Source organism: Pelmatolapia mariae, linkage group LG4 (genome assembly GCF_036321145.2).
Source record: "Pelmatolapia mariae isolate MD_Pm_ZW linkage group LG4, Pm_UMD_F_2, whole genome shotgun sequence".
NCBI classification, from domain to species: domain Eukaryota; kingdom Metazoa; phylum Chordata; class Actinopteri; order Cichliformes; family Cichlidae; genus Pelmatolapia; species Pelmatolapia mariae.
In genome coordinates this window covers 14,361,065-14,382,223 of record NC_086230.1, presented here as the reverse complement: position 1 = coordinate 14,382,223, position 21,159 = coordinate 14,361,065, and the positions used below count along the sequence as shown (strand labels likewise).

The following is a 21,159-nucleotide window of genomic DNA, read 5'->3' as shown; positions in this document are numbered from 1 at the left end:
TAGGCTGGATTGGAGTCTTTGCTGGTTTGACACCACTGCTTTACATCAACCTTTACATCAATGCTGACCCTGAATTCAGTGACATTGGACTAATGTGGAACCTGAATTCTGCATATTTTGCAGGTGAATGAAGTGGCAGATCTCAGTAAATAATATAGAGGGAGTATTGATGTCTGCATTTTTGTAATGATCCAAAGTCTGCTCAAAATGGGTGAAATAGCCCTTTAAAGCCATAGTCTTGTGTTGCTTGTCTACTAAGAGTAAGTAATATTTTAAAAAAGATGGTATTCAGAAAACTGACGGTTACTTTAATACACATCTTTATTCTTTAAGAATAAAATCAACACAATAGTTTTAATAATTCTTTCACTATATATTATTTTCAGTACATACACAGACAAAAATAGTTTTCAGCTTTTTTTCGGTGTATCATCAGATGGCTTATATGTTTGTATTCATGCCACTCGGGGTTTTTGATCAAGTGACATGTTGCACGCTCTCATTCAGTTGGAGCGCTCAGCCTTTCTCTCCATCCTCTGTGTCTCGGTGCCTCTCTGCTTCAGCCACTCTCCGCTTCTCTTCACCTCTAGACTTTGCCTGGAGGGACCAAACAAAGGCTTGTTTGGTATAATGTAAAGGCATTGGGGATAAATGGGTGTATTTAAAGTTTAAAAAAAAAAGGCCAATGGTTGAAGCTAGCTCGAGGTCAAAAGTTGGACATTGTGAGAAATAAGGCAATTTGCTTTGTTTCCTGGAGTAAACTAAAACCCAGCAGTTAACTCCTGCACATATGTTCTGTGGATTAATGGAGACAGTTTAATGGTTTTAAAGGAAAGCTTGTAGCGGGGTCTTTTCTGCTTAAGGGCAAGAAAATTGCTGTCGTAGTTATGTTTAAGTTTGAGTGTAGATGAAACAGGATTGAGCCAGAATTGCTGTTTCTCACGCAAACCGTCTGCCTGTGATCTCTGATGCTGCACATATGTGCTCTTAATTTTCTCACAGTGCACTGCTTTATTCCTCAAATATCCAACTTGCTTTTTAGTTTGTGTGTAAGCAATAACCAAAAACTAACTTTTCTTTTTAAAAATCACAACAATGAGGACTGATCTGAGAAGTATTCAGCATAATGCTTTAATGTTCGCATTATGCTTTACCTTTTTAGCATGAATGCAAAAAACTCTGATTGCAGGAGAATGCACGGTCAGAGCATGCCACATGTGCTAACCTGGATTTTACTATTTTTTTTGTGTTAATCTAAAAGCTACTTAAAGCAATACGTTTAGCTTGCAGCAACAGCTTCCAGCTGTAAACACAAATCAAGCATTAAAATTTGATTTCATGGCAAATGCAGCTTCACTCTGGGTCCACAGACATTAGTCCAGAAAGTCTTTTAAGTCTTGCAAGATGCAGCGTGCTTAAACCTTTAGCTGGAGTCAGAGGGGAGTACCTTGTTTTGTTACAGGGGTATGGAGGAGGAGGGGGGAAGAAGTTTAGGCTGGATTGTCAGAAAGGGAACAGTGAAGAAGGGCATCCAAGGAGAGGAAGATTAGGTAAAAGTCATCAGAGGAAATAGGGATTAGAGGGAAAAGGGTGGGAGACATCGTCATGGATTAAAAATAAAAGAGGGAACAGGTTAAATGTTAAAATACATTTAATTGGGAGGAAAATTATTCTGCAACCATCACTCCTAATTTTAGTTTTGTTCATTAAAAAGGGATAATACAGGAGAATGTAGCTATTCCCAGTTTCTGGCTACAGACTGTTGCAGCATCATGTTTATGTTTCATTCCTAGATTTAATCTGATCTGCAGTAATTAGTGTGCAACATGATCATTTTTAAATTACAAACAGCTGTCCCGTGAGACTAATACTGCACATTTCCTGGATCATGAATCATGAATATTTCCAAATATTTGTTACCCTGTGTGTAAAGGAGGCAGAAAAATGGAACAGTGTTTGTCAAGCAGGTCTTACCGTCCAGATATGTGCGAGCCACAAATTTAAGAAGCTCATCGAGAAGAATGACTGGGATGGAAAGCTTCAGCACGACCATCCACTGCTCCACGTTCAAGTGAGTGAGCTTGAAGATCATCTGTGAATCAGAGCAGTGGCGTGTTAAAACTACTGAACACCACTAAGCGCACAAGTGCCAATAAGAAGTAGCTGTAAATGTACTGGAGCTTATTTATCTGTCAAACCTGAAATACATGTGTTTCTTCTTCAGTGTTGTAGTTTCTCTCAGTTATATGTGCAACTAGCATTTAAGCAATGAAACTGGGAGAGAGGAAATGTGTGTGTGGAGATATAAATGGAGATGTGCACTGTGTTGCTTGAGGCCAGACTCACGGGCAGGGGGTCGATGTAGATGATCATGAAGTGAAGGGACATGGAGAGGCTCATGGCAGCCACCAACCAGACGTTGCTCCAGGGGGGCATGCGCACCAGAGACTGGTTCTCAGACAAGCTGGTGTAGAGGGAGCAGGGACATGGGGGAGGATAGGAGGAAGGCAGAGCGGATGGGGTACGTTAATGCAGACTGAAAATGTAAAAGGGCGTGAAAAGTGTATGTGTGGAGGCGACTGCATAGTAATGTGTTTGCAAAGTGCTTCATTGTCTCCTTATTATAACTACGGGAGCTACGACACAGCTTTCATGTTTGGAAAAGGTCAAAATGAATTTTCTTTATTTGTAGATAATGGCACTCACTACTACTCAGCTACCATAAATTATTGTAACTTATTCGGATAGCCACACTGTTTTTATAATTTGGACCAATTTGCACATAATCTGTGCACCACCACAGTGGGTTTAAGGCCAAACAAACAATCCTGACATTTAAAATGATGGTAGTTTGTCAGTTTAATTTTGAGCATCTGTAAATAGGAGATTATATATAATTCAAGAAGAAGAAGAAACTTTTAAGCGCCTTTATTTCCAAAGGGTTGCCACAGCAGATAACTCTGCTTATTTGATCAGGCAGATTTTTACGTCGGATACCCTCTGAGGGATTTGTATCTTTTCCTGGGACTGAACCTGGGATCTTTTGCTTGTTGGATGAATGAATAGTTAATGCCACATTTTTGTAAAAGTGCTTGAATTAAAACTGAAGATCTTCACTTCAATAACATCCAAACTATTTGGTTTGGAATCCACTATGATGGTGTACAAAGGCAGAACTACAAAAACTGGTGCCAGTGTCCAAACATTTAATGTACTGGTGGCACATTTGACTACACCATAGTTTTCAGGTGGATGCACCCACAATGCCTTTCGGGTTCACAGTGTAGTCAGACCTGTTCAGAGCGTTGCACATCTCAATGGTGACCAGTACAGACAGAGCCATGGTCATTGGTGGAGCAGACTCAAATACCTCACAGTGGACACCAGCAAAGTCCTCATTGTCCTCACTGCACTGCATGAAGTGAGACTGATGGAGAGGAACAAACATAAATAGTCTTTTTAAAAATTTATTTCGGCAGCGCTTGAAGGAGGCTAAGATGGTTCTTTATGTTTGAAAAGGTCAGCTGTAATTTTACACGAGGAGTCTCAGGAGTATTTTAGAAGAAAAGTTCACAAATAAGACAATTTGATACTAACCAGCTGGTGGAAGGTGACCATTGGACCATCGTCACTGTACAGGAACCACCAGGCAGCTGCTGCCACTGTTGCAGCTCCAACATAGCCTGGAAGAAGTATTACAAAACATATGCACATGAAAACTATGAGTCTCCATTTAAAGTCTTGAAGATGATTGGTGTGTTATGCAATGTTGCGATAAATCCTTGAAAAACTCTACTGAAGGAAGCTGCTGGTCGTGTCTGCAGTATCAGTATATACCTCCAATGGCCAGATATCTAAAGAAGAGCCAGCCAGAGATGAGGGGCTCTTTGGGGGAGCGGGGGGGTTTGCCCATGATGTCCAGGTCAGGCGGGTTGAAGCCCAGTGCGGTGGCAGGCAGACCGTCAGTCACGAGGTTGACCCAAAGAAGCTGGACGGGGATCAGAGCCTCAGGAAGACCGAGTGCAGCAGTCAGGAAGATACTGAAGAGGTGAAAAAAAAACCCAGAATTCAATCTTTCTCCTAGTTTGAAGTTCTTTCTTACGCAGGACAAGAACTCACGTTGAACTTAAGTGTCAGTTAAGTGAAGTGTAATGCGCTCACCAGACGACCTCGCCCACATTCGAGGAGATGAGGTAGCGGATGAACTGCTTCATGTTGTTGTAAATGGCTCTGCCCTCCTCAACAGCAGACACAATGGAAGAGAAGTTGTCGTCAGCCAGGACCATCTCAGAGGCAGACTTGGCAACGGCAGTGCCAGAGCCCATGGCGATGCCAATCTCCGCCTTCTTCAAGGCGGGGGCATCGTTCACTCCATCACCAGTCTGGGTGATAGGTCGAGGTGAAATGGGAGGAACAGCATGTTAAACTTGTCACATCAAGCACAATAAACTCATCAAAGGTTAATTTCTTTTCTCCTCACCATGGCTGTAATCTCATCAAAGCCTTGTAGGAACTCTACAATCTTAGACTTGTGGGCTGGTTCAACTCTGGCAAAGCAGCAAGCCTTTCGAACGGCGTTCTTCTGGTCATATGGAGCGAGGTCATCAAACTCACGGCCGGTGAAGGCCTTGCCTGTGACATCCTCATCCTCAGTAAAGATGCCAATGCGGCGGCAGATGGCCACAGCCGTACCTTTGTTGTCACCTGGAGTGACAGAAAAGGTCGATCTTAGGTCGATTTCTTTTAAAATTAGACTGCTTATCTGAATCTGATATGTATACTGACCAGTGATCATGATGACACGGATACCGGCAGCCTTGCACAACTCAATGGAACTCATGACTTCTTTCCGAGGAGGGTCAAGCATACCAACGCAGCCAACAAAGGTTAGGTCCGTCTGGGGATAAGAAAGAAAGGTTTGAGCTATGTCTGAACTACAGCTGAGCAAGAAATGAAATGCTCAAGTCTTCCATTAGGAACTACAGTGACTTAATGTTTTTGTTTTCACTCTCCAACCTCGTAGTCTGCAAACTTTGTTGAGTCCTCCAAGTTCATCTGCTCCTTCCTCAGAGGTGTGTCACATGTGGCCAGGGCCAAACAGCGGAGGGTGTCGCGCCCGGTGCCCCATTCCTTGATGACTGACATGATGTGGTCTTTCACCGGGCCAGTCAGCGGTACACGGTTAGTACCCACACGAACATAAGTGCAGCGGTCAATAACTCCCTCTGGAGCACCCTGAAGACAGGAAATGCAATCATTTGTTTGTGATTCTTAAACATCAAATTGTCTCTTTTGGAGCTTTTTCAGAACAACTTTTTCAAGTATTATTTTCATCTTTGGCTCATGTTCCACGCTCACTTTGACAAACATCTTGTTTCCCACAGGTGCTTTGGCCGACTTAGCAGGAGAACAGTAGACTGACATGGACTTTCTGTCTCTGGAGAACTCCAGGGTGAACTCCTTTCTCATCAGATGCTTGATAACCTGTCAGAAAGTGAAGGAAGGAAGGTGAACTGGAGAAACCTCAAACCAGGCCCTGCATATTACACATAAACATTTTAAATATTGCACCTGCCATACAGTTTTTTGGCTATCTGGGAGCTTTTTATGTATCAGAATATAATAAAAAAGTTAACTGGTCCCAATCCTAAAATGATTTAAACTCAAAGTCAGATGAAAAATGACACAGCGCTTAGTGTCATTATCTGTGTCACTTTTACGTAGTGTCATTATAATAAAACCTAAGCCAAAAATAACTGTGGGTACTCTTTTATGCTTTTTGAGGTCTTTCTACAATTGGGTTGAGGTTAGAGCAGGGCGATATGACCAAAAATATTTATCACGATATACATTTGAAAATTTGCGATAACGATATAACTGACGATATAATTGACACTAGACAAAATACTTTACAACTCCACAACTTTATTAGTGCAAAATGAAAAACCCAAACATCAATGTATTTTCACTTAAACAAGCAGCTGTTTTTTATGTGCATTAAAGTTATATAAAAATGTAACAGTGCAAATGCAAATTCCTTGCTGACAGTTTAACCAAAAGGCATTTCCAGTGGAAACTGGCCGACATATCCTCAGCATAACCATGTTTAATATCCACTAAACTTAAAAAGAGGTTATACACACACAATACAGTAACATTATGTTGAAGCACAGTACGTATCACTCCGCGAGGCTCCTGCCTACGATAGCCGTAATGCTCCGACAATCCATCAAGCGGTGCGGGTTCGTAGCTTAGCAAAGTCGTACTAAAACATTTGACAGATTTTCGAGCGCCGTGTACCACATAAAATTGTTTGGAGGTCAGTAAACACAACCAGAATTCATACATAAGGCACATGGGATTATAAGGGGCACTGTCGATTTTCAGAAAAATCAAAGGATTGATTTTAAGTGTGCCGTATTTTCCAAAAAACACGGTAATAATGACGGCCCGCTAGCATGCTCTACCAAAAATAGTGCTTTGTTGTGTATCTGACGGACGAAAGCTAAACCAGTTCCACACCACTGAAGTTGCAGCATTTTTACAAACCAATTCTGGTTCATCCGTTTCATTCAACGATCTGCTTTCGCCCTTCTCATTCTCTGTCGCCGCCATGCTTTTTCCGCCATGTGCATATGAAAACAAAGGCACTGCGCATGCGGGTTTTACCCATATTCTATCGTGATATTTCATTTTCTAATCATTGCCCAACATTATACCGGTATTACCGTGAACGGTATGATATGGCCCAGCCCTAGTTGAGGTCTGGACTTCGAATAGATAACTGTAACACCTTGATTTTGTTCTCTTTAAGCCTTTCTCTTGTTGATTTGCTGCAGTGCTTGAGGTCATTGTCCCGTTGCACATCCCAGTCAAGCTTTAGCTGTGACATTTGACTTTAGAATACTTTGGTGCACAGAAAGTTCATGGTCAACTCAATGACTACAAGGTGCCCAGGTGCTATGCCTGCAAAATGAGCCAAAATCATAACTCCTCCACCATGGTGCTGACAGTTGGTTTGAGGTCTTTGTGCTGATATGCTGTGTTTAGTTTTCAGCAGATGTGATGCTGTGCATTACAGCCAGACATCTCCACAGTGGTCTCATATGTTCAGAGGACATTGTTCCAGTCTTGTGGTTTGTTCATATGCGATTTTGCAAACCTAACCTGAGCTCCTATGTTATTTTAGACAGAAGAGGCTTTCTTTTGCCAATGCTTCTTAACAAGCCATACTTGTTCAGTCTTTTTCTAATTGCACTGTTGTTCAAATTATTTAGAAGTGACCTTATAATTCTTCCCAGATTAATGTGCAGCCAAATCCATTATTCTCAAGATCATTGCCGATGTGTTTCCTCCTTGAACATTTGTAAATACACGCCTTAATGCTCCAAAACTGTCAAAATTGCTGCTTTTAAAGAGGTGCTCACATTTCCTGATGATCATTTAATCAGGTGCATTTGATTAGCAGCACATGACTGTCCCTGACCCTCTTGATTCCCATGGAAGCAGTAAGGGTATGCTTAGTTATTCACATACTGCTTCTGCATTTTGGCTGAATTTTTATTAAATAAATATTTGCGTGGCGTAATATCGTATGTGTCGTTGTTCGTATGAGAATGTATTTACCTGATTTTATAACCTGGTAAGGCCCAGACATCATCATACTTTAAGTTGATATGGGAAACTTGTTAGCTCATTTATGTGTTCATATTTCATGCTGCAACATGGCAAACCAATATATTTAATTTCAATATTGACTCACTTTGAAAGATTTTTTACTTTTAAAGCAAATGTCATGTAGGTTAGTAGGCTGACTGTATAAAGAGTAACTTGCTACATACTGTATCAGATATTTGACAGACTTACGGAACAGCAAGCGTTTGCCCTCTCCACCTTGGACAGGCTGCGCACTTCAGTGTTGAACACATTCATCTTCTCCACCAAACAGCACAGGGCCGTCTCAGTGGCCTCACCCACCTTCTCATAAATGCCCTTGGACTGCATCAACGAGACAAAGAGTTCATTAAAAATTGCTAAGTGCATTTTAAGAAGGCTGTTCAGCGGAAGCATAAACTCCTCCTCCACAGACCTCGTTGTAGTCCAGAGAAGAATCATTGCACAGTGCGCAAATAGTTGCCAGCTCAACCAATCCGTCGTACTGTCCGCACTTCACAAACGCACCATTCTTTGTTCTGGTCAAAAGAAACACAACTCATTAGTTTTGTTTGGTTTTTAAGTCTGTTCATGGCAGTCGTGTGCTGATTCTGTCTCTTACACTTCTCCCTCAGGGGTGTACTTTGAGCCCGAAATGTCAAACTGACAGAGGGAAACGCTGTCGCCTTCAACTTTATCGATGACGAACATCTGCGTGGAAACATGGCAAAAAACGACATTTTATCAGATCTCCTTTTATTTGAATGAAAACGTGAGCAGGCTTATTTGTGTGTACCCACCTTGGTCACACACATCTGGTTGGTGGTGAGGGTGCCGGTCTTATCGGAGCAGATGACCGAGGTGCAGCCCAGGGTCTCCACAGAGGGCAGGCTTCTGACGATGGCGTTCTTCTTGGCCATACGACGTGTTCCCAGCGCGAGGCAAGTGGTGATGACAGCAGGCAGGCCTGTGACGGGCAGTGGGAGAGCTTAATCAGAGAGGCCCTGAACAAATTGAGCTGCTTTAAAACGAGAACGAGTTGAATGCTGGACAAAACTTGATTGAACTTCAGAGATGAGGACAAATGTTGGATTAAAAAACAGCTGGACTTCAGGGATTCTGCCATTTGGCAGGGTGACAACAGTGGGGGTCCCTGCACAGCCCTTAACACATCAGCTGGACCGCATCCAGAATACTGTGCTCTCCAATGCTATTCCTAAGGGAAGGGCTGGTATGAGTCATTCAGCACTCCGGCACATGGAGGGTGATCTGCGTTCACATTCTTGGCAAAAACAATGGTGTGGTCAAGGTCTGGAGATTGTCCAGTTTAGTGACATTATCGCAGCATCTATGTGTGCATATTATGTTGTTCTTTTGGCATCATCAGGTTGTGCTCTCCAGTTAACTTTGGCACAATTTACAGCTGACTGATGGGGAGAATGTCCCCATCATCAAAATGAGAATGTTCTTGCCTCACAAAGAAGATGGTATATGAAAGTTCAAATGCTTTACTAAGAGCTGAATTCAAGGAGGTTTTGTCTATACAAGCTTTAATCTCACATTTTTATTTTCAGTTTAATAAAAGGGCTTAAAATTAGTGTGCAAATCAGAGATGTACTGGTCATCAGCTGCTTTCTGAGGCATACACCTGTTTCTGTCAGTTCTAATCTGGTCCTTAACTTTGAAAACTCAGCTTAAGAGGCTCATGGAGAGTCTCCAAAGCCTTCTGCACTGTCTGCTGGATAGGGAGTGGCAAGAACCGGCTAATAGCCAAGGCAGCTTTATTTGGAAGGTTGTTAGTGTCTGATTCAGGGTCCTATTTACAACCATTAAGACTGAACAATGCACTGGACTTTAAAGGGTTGGTAATTTGGAAATTTCCATCTAACATTTTCATACAATAAAAACTGAACTGAAATGAGCAAACTTGCTCTGAAAACTAATACATACTGATACATACATACGCTACGATCATTATAGTAAGAGAAGGGTACTTTTACAAACTGCTAAACATGCAAAGCTATTATAGTGGATACCTGAATAAAACTTTTACATGGAAATTTCCAAATTACCGACCCTTTCAAAGTCCAGAGCATTGCTCAGTCTTAATAAGAAGAACATGAATGAAAGTGTCTTATTTATTCCTTTTCATATGCAAAAAAGATTACTTAACAAAATCACTTTTGAACAGACTGGAAGCAGCATCACAGATGAGCTACATGACGTGAATGTTTCATGTGGTTGAGCAATCAAATAGAAGTTAATCCCGGGGGCTTACCTTCAGGAATAGCAGCCACAGCCAAAGCCACAGCAATCTTGAAATAATAGATAGCGCCGCGGATCCAGGAGCCTCCATGGACGGGGTCATTGAAATGACCGATGTTGATTATCCACACAGCCACACAAATCAGGGAGATGACCTGCAGGACAAGCAGCAATAGGGGCACGTGTATGACATTAGTTGTAATTTTCAGTCTCAAGCCAGCAATATTAAAATGTTTATGACATGACATGAAATTAACTGTTGCAGACAAAACAATCTCTGAAACGCTACCCACCTTTGAGAGCTGCTCTCCAAACTCGTCCAGTTTCTGCTGCAGAGGGGTCTTCTCCTGCTCGGTGGCAGCCATCTGGTCGCGAATCTTGCCGATCTCGGTAGAGACACCAGTCGCAACAGCAATGCCAATGGCTTTACCGGCAGCAATGTTGGTGCCCTGAACAGAGATTCGAAAGAGAGTGACATGACTACTGGAAAGACAGATGGAAAATCTGGACCTGAAATACACAACCATGAGGCAGCCAGTAAACTCAGAAGCGGTGACTGAAGGGTTAAACATAATGAGTGTGGTAACATTTTGTTTTGACACTACTCATCCTCATCATGAGGTCAAATCTTTAATCTTTATTGTAATTTGGTTTATTAATAACTTCAAAAGTGCGAATGATTTTTTTTAACAACCTAAAATGAATTTTGTGTAGTGTTAATTACAAAGGGTACTTATCTTAACACAATCAGTTCGTGAATATATAAACAATACCATATAATTGCTAGCCAACGGCATGCTAATGCTAGTGCAGAAATGCCTTAAACCTAGGGGGACTACTATGAGAAAACGACGCTGCTGCTCACTTGATTGGTGACCTTTGTTAACATTTTCTTGATGAGTTAATGGTCTCAATCTGCGGGTTCCTTGTCCCGCATAATGTGGCAAAGAAAAGTACAGTCCCATTCATAATAAAACAGACAACAAAGCAGGCTGTGTTCTTGGTTTCCCACTCAAATCTAACGCTTTGTTATTCTGCATTTAGTTTACCAGATATTCAGCAGTGTCCAGCTTTTCTGGTAACTAAATTTACTTTTACTTTTATTTTTATTTTTGTGGGTTTTTTTTTTCCAGTTTGTAAAACTAGCATCCAAATAATTCTGAGAATGATTACCATATCCATGTTGCTAAACAAGCTAGCAGTACACTGTAGCAATGTGTATTTATTGGTTCTACAGTCTCTTATAGATAAGAGCACATCCAATATTGGTAGATAGATATCTATAGAGGCTTCATGACAGCAATTAACAAACCTGCACATGTTTTTTGATTGATGTTACACACATAATTTTTGATACAACCACTGGCTATGAAGGAAAAATATGTATTTCCCCAGTGATTGCTAGGGTTATGGTTGCGAGCAGATTGCAGTGATTACTTGTAGTTTGCATGGAAGACACCAACTTGTCTGCAAACACTTGCTAACTAGCTGAGCGGTAGTGAAACCTGAGAAACTGCAATGCAAATCGGACTATCTGCATTCAAAGTAAATGTTGTACCTCAGTGCTGCAGCCAACATTTTTTGAAAAGGCGCAACTTTTACACTGATAGCAAATAGTCTCCACTTCTAATTAGTGTCACACTTTTCAGTTTCACTGCCGCTCAGAGTAGAGTCAGTGCAAACTATGAGCCTCTGTAGAAATCTGCTAGTGACCACGAAGGGAAGGAAGTAGCAAGGAAGTTTTGTATTGAGTATTCTCTGACCAGTTTTCACCAACTGGTTTTTGTGAGTTTTCTATACTTTTCCCCCCTCAAAAAATCAAAATACATTGCACAATACCTTTCAAAGTAACAAACTGCAAAAAATATGTTTTGATGTAGCAAATATGATGCAAATTAAAATTAATATATACAAATTAATATTGCATTTAAAAAAATGCCACAAGGTTAAATAAACACTCAAGTGTGCTGAAATTTCTGACAATTATTTCAGGGTTCAGGCTTTAAAGGGTTAACAATCAATTTCAAGGCAACTGGCCTCAACCTTGCCATCTGGGCAGGGAATACACATTTTCCTTAGCGGCCAGGAGTTGCTCAGTTTCTAGAGTGGACTCAAGTGACTATGTCCATTTTTTATATATAGTCTAGATGCCAGCATGCTACCAGACTGATATTAGCTTGGTATTTTCTACAATGGCTGTATTTGAACGATTGTTAAATATAGTCTCTGGTAAAGTGTGTTAGCTAAAGTATAGCAGTGTATCAGTTTCTGTCACTTATAGACATGAACCATGTTAGTGAATAAAGGATCTAATGCTACTGTAGTGATGTAATAAAAGAACATCTTTACATAAAGAAAATCTAAAGAAAATGTTTATCTTCCATTTATGATAGAGCAATATACAGTGATTGGAAATTACCTTAACTATGGGATAGTTTTTGATGCAGACACAGTATCAAGACCCCTGTAGGTGTTGAATTAACTGAATCAGCCATTAATTTGAATTACGTAGGTTCTTTTTCTATTCTGAAATGTCAAAACTGGCTCATGAAGTAAGAGTTAATTGCTTAATACTTTTAAGCAGCACAGATCAGGAAGTCAGCATGACGGTGATAATGAAGGGCCACCTGTGCTGACATCCAAAATGACGTCCAAAATTTCTCATCATTACACCTATGGTTTTCCCAACAATGACATGCAAAATGTCTGCTGTAATGGTTATTTTCATGGAATAATGAGGTCCTATTGGAAGTTAAATCAGTCAGCAGGTTTTGAGACGTCCGATGAAAATATAAAGGTCAAGGAGAGGAGAAAGCAGGAAAAAGACTCACAGAGAACAACATGTTCTTCTTGTCCTGGTTGACAGCTCGGGGGTCTGGGACTGGATCTGTGTGCTTGATCACACTGACAGACTCACCTGCAGAGATGAGCGGTCAGGGAAGGCGGCAGAAATTAGAAAAATTTATTTATTTATTTATTTATTCTTTGTCTGCGACAAAACACATACCAGTGAGAATGGACTGGTCCACACGCAGGGTTGTAGATTTGATGGAGATGATCCTGATATCAGCTGGCACTTTGTCACCAACTAGTGTTCACGTAACAAACCCAAACACAAAAGCAGGCCCTTCATTAACATTTGTTTCTTTAGTGATTTATTCATTTGGCAGTATTACAGTGCAAAGACAATCTGACTGCAGTGTTACAGCTGGCTGGAGGAGGTGGGGAGGAAGGGGGGTGTTTGACTGGTTTTAGCACTCTGGATGGATAGTGTTGTTGTTGAAAACCGATACCACAGTAAGAGTCGGAGGGAGAGGGAGACCTTGGGGAGATCATGAAATGAAAAGAACAGGTGTACAGCAAACAGAGGGGAGAGACAGAGGAGTGAGTGCTTATACTCAAGCTTATTCTTTCACTCACCCCCCCAACTCCTTTTTCTCTGTCACTGCCTTATAAGGGGCCATGTTGATTTTGAAGGACAGTCTTGTATTCACACACTTGCAAAGTTGAGAAGTTCAGATTTCAAACACTTGAATTTAAATGACCCATTCCAGACAAGGTTTTGGAATTCGACTAGAACAAGCTTATGTGTAGACTGCTTTGGGGAGTTAATCTCATCTTAATTCTGATCACATTTATGGATTTTCAGTGGCTGGATGGGCTTTGAATAAACGCAGCAGGTAAAGCTTACCAGAGACCTCCACTACATCACCAGGAACGATCTCCCTGGCCTTGATTCTCTGCACGCTCTTCCTGTCTGCCCTATAAACCTTCCCCATTTCAGGCTCGTACTCCTTCAGGGCCTCGATGGCGCTCTCTGCATTGCGCTCCTGTTTCAAAAGTGCACACAGAGCAAACACATAATCATTACGGCTCTTTGATGTTCGAGTCCTTTGCATGATAGTTGTCAGCGCTGTGACATGTTAAAGGTCAGTTTTTAGATAGATAAAAAGGCTTTAATCAAAATATCATTATTTTAAAAAGATGCTCAGTACATTTTTTTTAAATGACCTGAATAGAAATCTATTTAAATATAAAATATTTTGATATGATAACAAAAAAAGCTTAACAAAGTCTTCAGGCAAAGTGTCCTTGGCAAGTTGCCCCAATGCATAAATGAAACAGAGTGGGTGTTTGGGTGTGCGTTAGATAATGTGCCCAGAATGGGAAATTGTGGAGTTATTTATTCAAAGAAGAGCTTGGTGTGCATGTGTCCACATCACCTTGTTGGTACAAAATATTATTTTATGCCATTGAAACTGCGTTATCATATTTTTTACAGATAAAACTTAAGAAACGGGAACGTATGATGTGTGATGTGACGGGCTGCTAGTAACAAAGTGACAATTAAAAATTGGTTCAGCTCTTGAGGTAGGTGCATAACAAAATAAAAAAAAATCATCCCTGAAAATGGTCACGTACAAGGACAGGACTGAAAATATTGTAAAAGCAAAACAAATTTCAAAGAAAAAATTTCAAAGACCGGAGAACTATTGCTTTGAAACATTTTAAGAAAGTCTGGCATCTTAGAAGCAAAATATAAATAAGAGGTAGCTCTAAAGGTGGGTAAAAATAAGTGAATGAATTAAAAAAAATATCCTGTATTTTCTGTATGTGTTTGATTTTATGTACATTCCTAAAGCAAAAGTTGTCTTTGTTGCCTCTGTTGTAGTCCCACATTTTCAGCCCTGGTTTTCCTGTTTCCTGTGCCTGTTATTAAAAGAAACTCACACAGACGTCAGTGAATTCAAATCCCGAACCTTTTTGGTATGAGGTTACAGTGCTAACTACTGCACCACTGAGCCATAATAAATATTAATTAATATCACTATATGTTGTAATGTTTGAGCGCAGAATGCACAGATTTTGTTTTATTCTAGGAAAACATACTTATGAAAATGAATAAAAGCGCTTTTACCCTTTTTTTTCATAGTTTTTTTGAGCACCCAAAGTTGCTGTGGCAGATAATCATCAGGCACTGGCATTAGTAATGAGGGACAAGGTTGCTGATACCAGTGACTGACTGATGGTTGAAGGCGTTGTTTTCCATTATCATGAGGTTGTCCTGATGTTTGTATTTTATTAAAGTCCATCAGCTTAAATAATCTAATTTAAAGAGAGGTTGGGCAACCATAATTTTGCAGGACTTGTGCTGCAGCAGGTTGAAGTCCTTAAATTAAAAGCTCACAGTAGTTTCTTGTTCGTCATGTTGAATTATTTCCCATTAAAAGCAGACGGCACAGAGAAGTCAGACAGCCTGATGTCCGCTTCAGTCTGTAGTTTCTTCCAAGGTTGCCCCCGACCGCCTCAAAGTGTAAAGCCCAACTTATGCCAGCTGCCCTCCCTCTCTCCATTCTCCTCCTCATCCCCCATGTGTGAATCCTTGTGCATAGTTTCCAAATGACTGCCGCAGGGTTGATATGAACCTCTCAACCACACACGCACAAAACGCAAGCCTGCGGTAACGTGATCGTCCCTCTGTATTTTTACTGAGGATCGCAAAGTGTGGATTGTAACGAAGCAGTTTGAACCTTCAAGGCCCTCCACGCGCCCCGCTGGCTTAACCTTTCACCTTTTCACCTCCTGTTTACGTCATGCCTCTCTTTCTGGCTTTGCTTGATCTTTGAGATCTAAGGAGCGTGTGTGCTCTCTGTAAAGGACACAAGGCCTGAGCAGGCCGTCGATGTGCGTGATTTATTGGGCGTGACTGTTTCTAAGTATAAGAGTCTATTTAGGTGTGTGTATGTGGGCAAAAGACAGTATTCAGGAGCAGGTATGTGGCCTTGGGATTGCAGTTGTTTCTGAATATGTGTGTGTGTGTGTATGTGTGTGTATTTATGCGCGCTCACTGACCTGCCACACTCCAACAACAGCATTCGCGATGAGGATGAGGAGGATGACAAAGGGCTCGACAAAAGCAGTCACAGTTTCTTCTCCTTCCTCAAACCAAGCCAGCACCTGAGACAGTCACACACAGACAGAGTCCAAAGTTGAAGGAGTTGTTGTTTAAAATTAGATGATGAGTCACTGAAGTTGTCAAAATGAAACCCTTAAAATTCAAATTATGATGAAATTTTATTTCTAAAAAACCCCAAAAAACCCTAAAATTTCCTTGAGGAACAGTTGACTAGCAGATCTTACACTCAAAATCCAGGGATCACAATGGTAGAATAGTAAACTCTCATAATTGACCCTTAAATTACAAAAAATATTTAGCATTTGTACTTAATAAATTAGTTAAATTAATCTATTTTCAGTTTTTGTTGGTTTTTCATGGAACTTTCCCATTATCCCAGCCTCTTTAATTCTTTCCCCCCTCCTAGTTAATACTGAAATCCATGGGAAGAAAATGTCATCAAATTCATGTCCTTGAGCTGGTAATCATTTAAGTCAGTGATAAAACAGTAAATGACAGGGTTAACAGATTTTTTTTTCTGATTTAGGCAAAAATAAATAAATAAATAAAATAAAAATGATGACTTCAGATGTCACACACTGTGGGAAAATACAGTTATTAAATTGAATTTCATTTTTTTTCTTTCTCAATCACTGTTCAAACATAAATTTTAAAGGCGTGTACAGGAAAGAAGTATCTCCCTTTTTTGCAAAATACATGGGAAATTAAATTAACCTACTTCATTATATGGCCCATGCCACAAAAAATACAGTGTACTTACAACGTAAGATGGGGAAGTTGATTTAACTTCCAAACAGTATAATTTCTCCCCACAACTTAGGCACTACTAAAAATTACTTATACAGGACTTAAAGTCACTGTCACCATAATAATTTGTAATAACCTGAGTTTTTAACCCCCATTTTTAGTGTACCTGTCATTTGTAGGTAAATATAATTATACCGCAATTTCTAAGAAAATATTTAATTACAAGGGAATTACCTGCTTAGTCATTGGCCACATTATAATGTGTTACCAAAAATACACAATATCTGTAAAAACAAACAAACTCTAAGACATTTTTCTTTTTCTTTTACAGAGGTGCCCGTTCATCATGCTGACACTTTCCTCTCGAGTTAAAATTATACATTGTTACTATTGCTAAGCCCGTGATACAGAAGTGTCTTTACGTTTGTTGTGCACCTGTCGCTCAGGGTGAGAGTATTATCTTTTACTGCTGAGTAGCATAAAACATAAACATATATTTGTCACGGCTCGGAGCTATTTCTGCACCGCTGTAGGATCAAATGACATTATTCTTTGTCACTGTTGCGCCGTACGCTATCCTATGTGTGAAGTTCTCCACATGTGACTCTTTTCTAAACCTATATTCGCACACGTGTGCGCCCCTGTGAGCAGGAGCTACACGTTACTGATGCTGGTGTGTTTCGGAAAGGCCTCGTGTTGACGCTGACACAGATTAGTTGCAGGCCACCGGAGCACGGACCCAAGCGGAGAGAAAAGAGTAAAGCCCTCCCATCCTTCCTTTGTAGCATTTAGCATTTAGCTCGGCATCACGGTCTTCCTTGTTTTCCATTCGCCTGCTTTTCATCTCACATCTTTTCTCACCCCCTTTTTTTTTTAAATAGGCTTGATTGCTTGCTCTCTCCAGTCTGTCTTCACTGTGCTTCTCTTCAAAGACACAATCGATCTCCAGACTGAGCGTCAGGGCCTGTCAACACCTTGCAGTGGTCAAGCATTCCTGTGTGTATGAATAGGATGACCATGTATTTGCAGTATTTAGTGTTCTCTCTTTTAGAAACCATATATGACTCTGAATCTATTGCGCTCATTTGTCATTGTAACAGACAATGCCATTGTGCAACCCAATCCCCAGCCCCCCCGCCCTCTTCTCTGTCTCTCACTCTCTCCTGCTGCTGCAAGCAATCCCTCGTTCCTTCCATCCCTGACCTTTGTCTAAGGATATAGTTTCTCGTCCTGGCTTGAGACTTTCTTAAAATAAAGGTCCTGCCATGCACATGCACTGCCACTCTCTTTTCGTCTTTCTCTTGTTCTCTCGCTATTTCACACGCAGCATGTCAGGCCTTCTAAGGCTATAGTGACAGCTGTAGAGGGAGCCCTGAGGGGAGCAATCGAAGATTAAAACAATGTGAAGAACCTAGTCGCCTTCATAAAGCTGCGCTGGCGAGAGCAACAAGGAGGGGAGAGGGATTCCTCGTGTCAGTGAGAGTGGCACTAAAGGTAATCTAATAACGTGATGATACGAATGATGTTTTGTCAGCTGAAGTGTGTGTGTGTTTGGTAAAGAGTCAAAAGACATGCAGCCCCAGATCCCAGACAAGCCCCCAATTATGTAAGAACAAGGTTCATAAACAGTAACATAAAATTAAGACCTGAAAGGCAACAAAACGGGGGTGTTTAACTTCAGTTGCCACATATTCTTAAGTTTAAATTAGAGGTAGAGTCTCAAAATCATCCACATGAGCATGGTTAGCTCTAGCTGCAAAAAAAAGGTTAACATCTTGATATAACTCTGGGATGTATTCAGCACTGGTAAACGAGAGAAAATGTACCTTAAGGATTGCTACACTGCTACACTCTGTTTCTCACAGTGTAAAGGAAATATGCCCACAAATCCGGCAGAGTTCAAGAATGTTTCAGGCCTTCTCAGGTGTGAGCACCAAACGGACACTCTTGGACTTTTACTGTACGGCTTCTGGGAACTGCAGATTGTTGTAACACAACTCAACACTGACAACTGCTGCTGTAGGACAACGAATGCTAACTAGACTTTCTAACCGCTCAACCTCAGCTTAATGCTAAATAACCCATCAAACATGTGATCTGCCAGATATCCAAAACTTGAAATCCTGGGAGAAAATTTTCATATTTTGAGGCAAATTGGAAAATTATGCAAAAGAGTGAAAAGAAAACTAATTAAACACATGGTGTCTGAAGATTAGGAAGAGATTAGAGAATCTACTACATGTGGTGTCCATCACTGAAATTACAAACACAACTTTTACAAGCACTGCTGAGATTATATCCTGTTCATTAATTCATTGTGTTGGCTAGTCTTCCTCTGCTTGAAACATTATGTCATTTTCTGCTTTTTCCATTTCCTTTTGAATGGATCTGGTGTTAGTAAATGTAAGACAGGGATGGAAGGGGCACCTCTGCACAAATAGAAAAATACATCTTTTCACTACAAGATAATAAAGAATGGTTTTTGAACTTGTGCAAGCTCTGTGCATTGAACACTTCATGAATATTACATAAGTAGGTGCTTTGCATTGGATAAATGCATGGTCGCACAGGGGGTTGCATCATGAAACTCACAAAAGAGATGCAGGCTGCCAGTAGAAGGATTCTGACCAACAGGTCCTCGAACTGCTCCACCACCAACTCCCAGATACTTTTGCCTGATAAACACATTCAAATACATAGACATAGCCCATCTATTAAATCAAATTCAATGTTGATACAGTGTTAAGAATTCCTGTTATTATACATGTAAGTCTGATAAACAAACCGGATTAAATGGAAAAGGCAGTGACTGTGATTTAGGTGAAAACACATATTTGATTAATGATGATTGACTCTTTGTTTTAATATCCTCCCACCACTTTGGGCTGCTCCAAAACCAGCAGCAAAGACTGTTGCTGCTTTAGTTTGAGTTCAATGCACAACCGATGTGGACACAATCCATTAGTTTCTAGTGCAGTGTGTGGTGTATATACATCATTACTATACTGGAGTCAGTAACAAGTGATAAACACACACGCAAGGGAGCAGTCATGACAGGAAGTGAGAGGAACAGCTGTACAGGGATGTTAAAGGAAGCATGCAGGTGTGTAATGTTTCGGGTTGGCTCACCTTCCTCTGCTGGCAGCTCTGTTGGTGATGAGAGACAGAGAACATTAGTAAAGCACACCACTTATTACATTCGTTCTGATATTTGCAGAGTGAAACATGCAGCCAGGTCAATCGATTTGACCTTAAAACTATCGAGTACAAAATACACAGTATAAAGGAAACATTACATTGCACACTTTACACTTTCTTCACCAAACTGAGGCCCTGCTCCAATAAACAGTAACACTTTACTCCAAAATGCATTCTCAAAAAACATGATTCCTCTTCATTTTACTGAATGTAGGACTTTTTTTTCCCCAGTGAATTAAATGTGAAGCAGAGGTAGGAATATTCATGATTTTCCAGTTCCGGTTATTTGAACCCTTAAGCCAAGCAGTAATGTGGGTACAGTTACATTCATACCTATGCTTTTTCCTGCTGTAATAAGCAAGAAAAAAAGGCCTCTGAAGCTTTCTTTATAGAGCTCAATGAGACTGCAAAACTCAGCAAACTCCATCTGCTGAGACAAAAGTAAATATGTTGACCTTGAGTCAAAAAGGGACTCTCGTGCGCTCAGTTTCAAAATACAAATAAATTACCCCCAATCTAAACTAAAACCAGTAGCAGTTGTCAGGAACTTGACACCCTGAGGCACCTGCTCCACAAACATAACTCCTGCTTTGTGTCAGTCGGATAGTTTCCCTTAATTAGACCAGCATCACAAAGTCACACACAGCTTTGAAACCGACACTGCCGCTACTTGTCCTCCTTCACCTTCCCCTCCCATTTCCCTCAGTGTCTCTGCTCCTGCCATTTTATCTTGTTAACCTCCGAGGTACTCCGTACGTATGCCGCCTCTCATTCAAGCTAAATCTGATACATGTGCTCCTCCTGGACTTTCCCATCATGTCATTCACCATCATTTTCTACTGCTCTTTATTTCCACTCTGTATCAAAGGCTTCATCTAAGTGCTCCATCCATCCATCCATCCATCCATCCATCCATCCATCCATGCATCCATCCATCCATCCATCCATCCATCCATCCATCCATCCATCCATTCGTCCATCAAGCCACCCATCCATCTTTTTGTTTCCCTCACCGTTGTAGCCATACTTTTCCAGGCTCTTCTTAACCTGCTCAGGTGACAGCCCGGTGTCTTCAGTGACGCCAAAGTAGGCCAGAACGTCTTCCGACTCTTTGGTGTGTGCGTTCTCCATCCTCACTTAAACGGAGAGGCTTCGAGACAAAAAGGATAGAAAAAAATGGAGAGAAATTACAGCTGGCCAAACACTGAAACGTAAAACAAATGACGCGGAATTCTACCCACCACTTTCTTGAAGAGTGGGATTAGGATTAAAAACTGGCAACCCCCTGTGCGTTCACACTTGCTCTCTCTTTGCCCTCTCTCTCTCTCTCTCTCTCTCTCTCTCTGGGCTGTTGCTCTCCTCTAGGAGCCCTGGACCGA

At 40.9% G+C, this 21,159-nt stretch overlaps 1 protein-coding gene across 1 annotated transcript; it reads right to left on the bottom strand.

Annotated features, from left to right (window-relative positions):
- Nucleotides 1–419: 419 nt before the first annotated feature.
- On the bottom strand, nucleotides 420–21,102 carry atp2a1 (ATPase sarcoplasmic/endoplasmic reticulum Ca2+ transporting 1). The gene is made up of 25 exons (XM_063470578.1): nucleotides 21,022–21,102; nucleotides 20,794–20,930; nucleotides 19,712–19,729; nucleotides 19,175–19,257; nucleotides 15,772–15,876; nucleotides 13,610–13,748; nucleotides 12,926–13,006; nucleotides 12,750–12,835; nucleotides 10,212–10,367; nucleotides 9,932–10,073; nucleotides 8,454–8,620; nucleotides 8,276–8,364; nucleotides 8,090–8,192; nucleotides 7,867–7,998; nucleotides 5,359–5,484; nucleotides 5,017–5,235; nucleotides 4,786–4,897; nucleotides 4,481–4,704; nucleotides 4,162–4,382; nucleotides 3,838–4,040; nucleotides 3,598–3,683; nucleotides 3,294–3,427; nucleotides 2,347–2,464; nucleotides 1,975–2,092; nucleotides 420–597 (listed from the first exon to the last, which is right to left on the bottom strand). Exons 2-25 carry the CDS (start codon nucleotides 20,909–20,911, stop codon nucleotides 587–589), a joined length of 2,991 nt encoding a protein of 996 aa, XP_063326648.1. The 5' UTR covers nucleotides 20,912–20,930; nucleotides 21,022–21,102; the 3' UTR covers nucleotides 420–586.
- Between the last annotated feature and the right edge of the window lie 57 nt (nucleotides 21,103–21,159).

Coding starts and splice junctions, on each gene's coding strand:
- atp2a1 (XM_063470578.1), bottom strand. CDS start 20,911: ATGGAGAACGCACACACCAAAGAGTCGGAAGACGTTCTGGCCTACTTT. Junction 8,365..8,453: donor ACCAGATGTGTGTGACCAAG/GTGGGTACACAC, acceptor GTTTCCACGCAG/ATGTTCGTCATCGATAAAGT. Junction 5,236..5,358: donor GAAACAAGATGTTTGTCAAA/GTGAGCGTGGAA, acceptor TCCTGTCTTCAG/GGTGCTCCAGAGGGAGTTAT.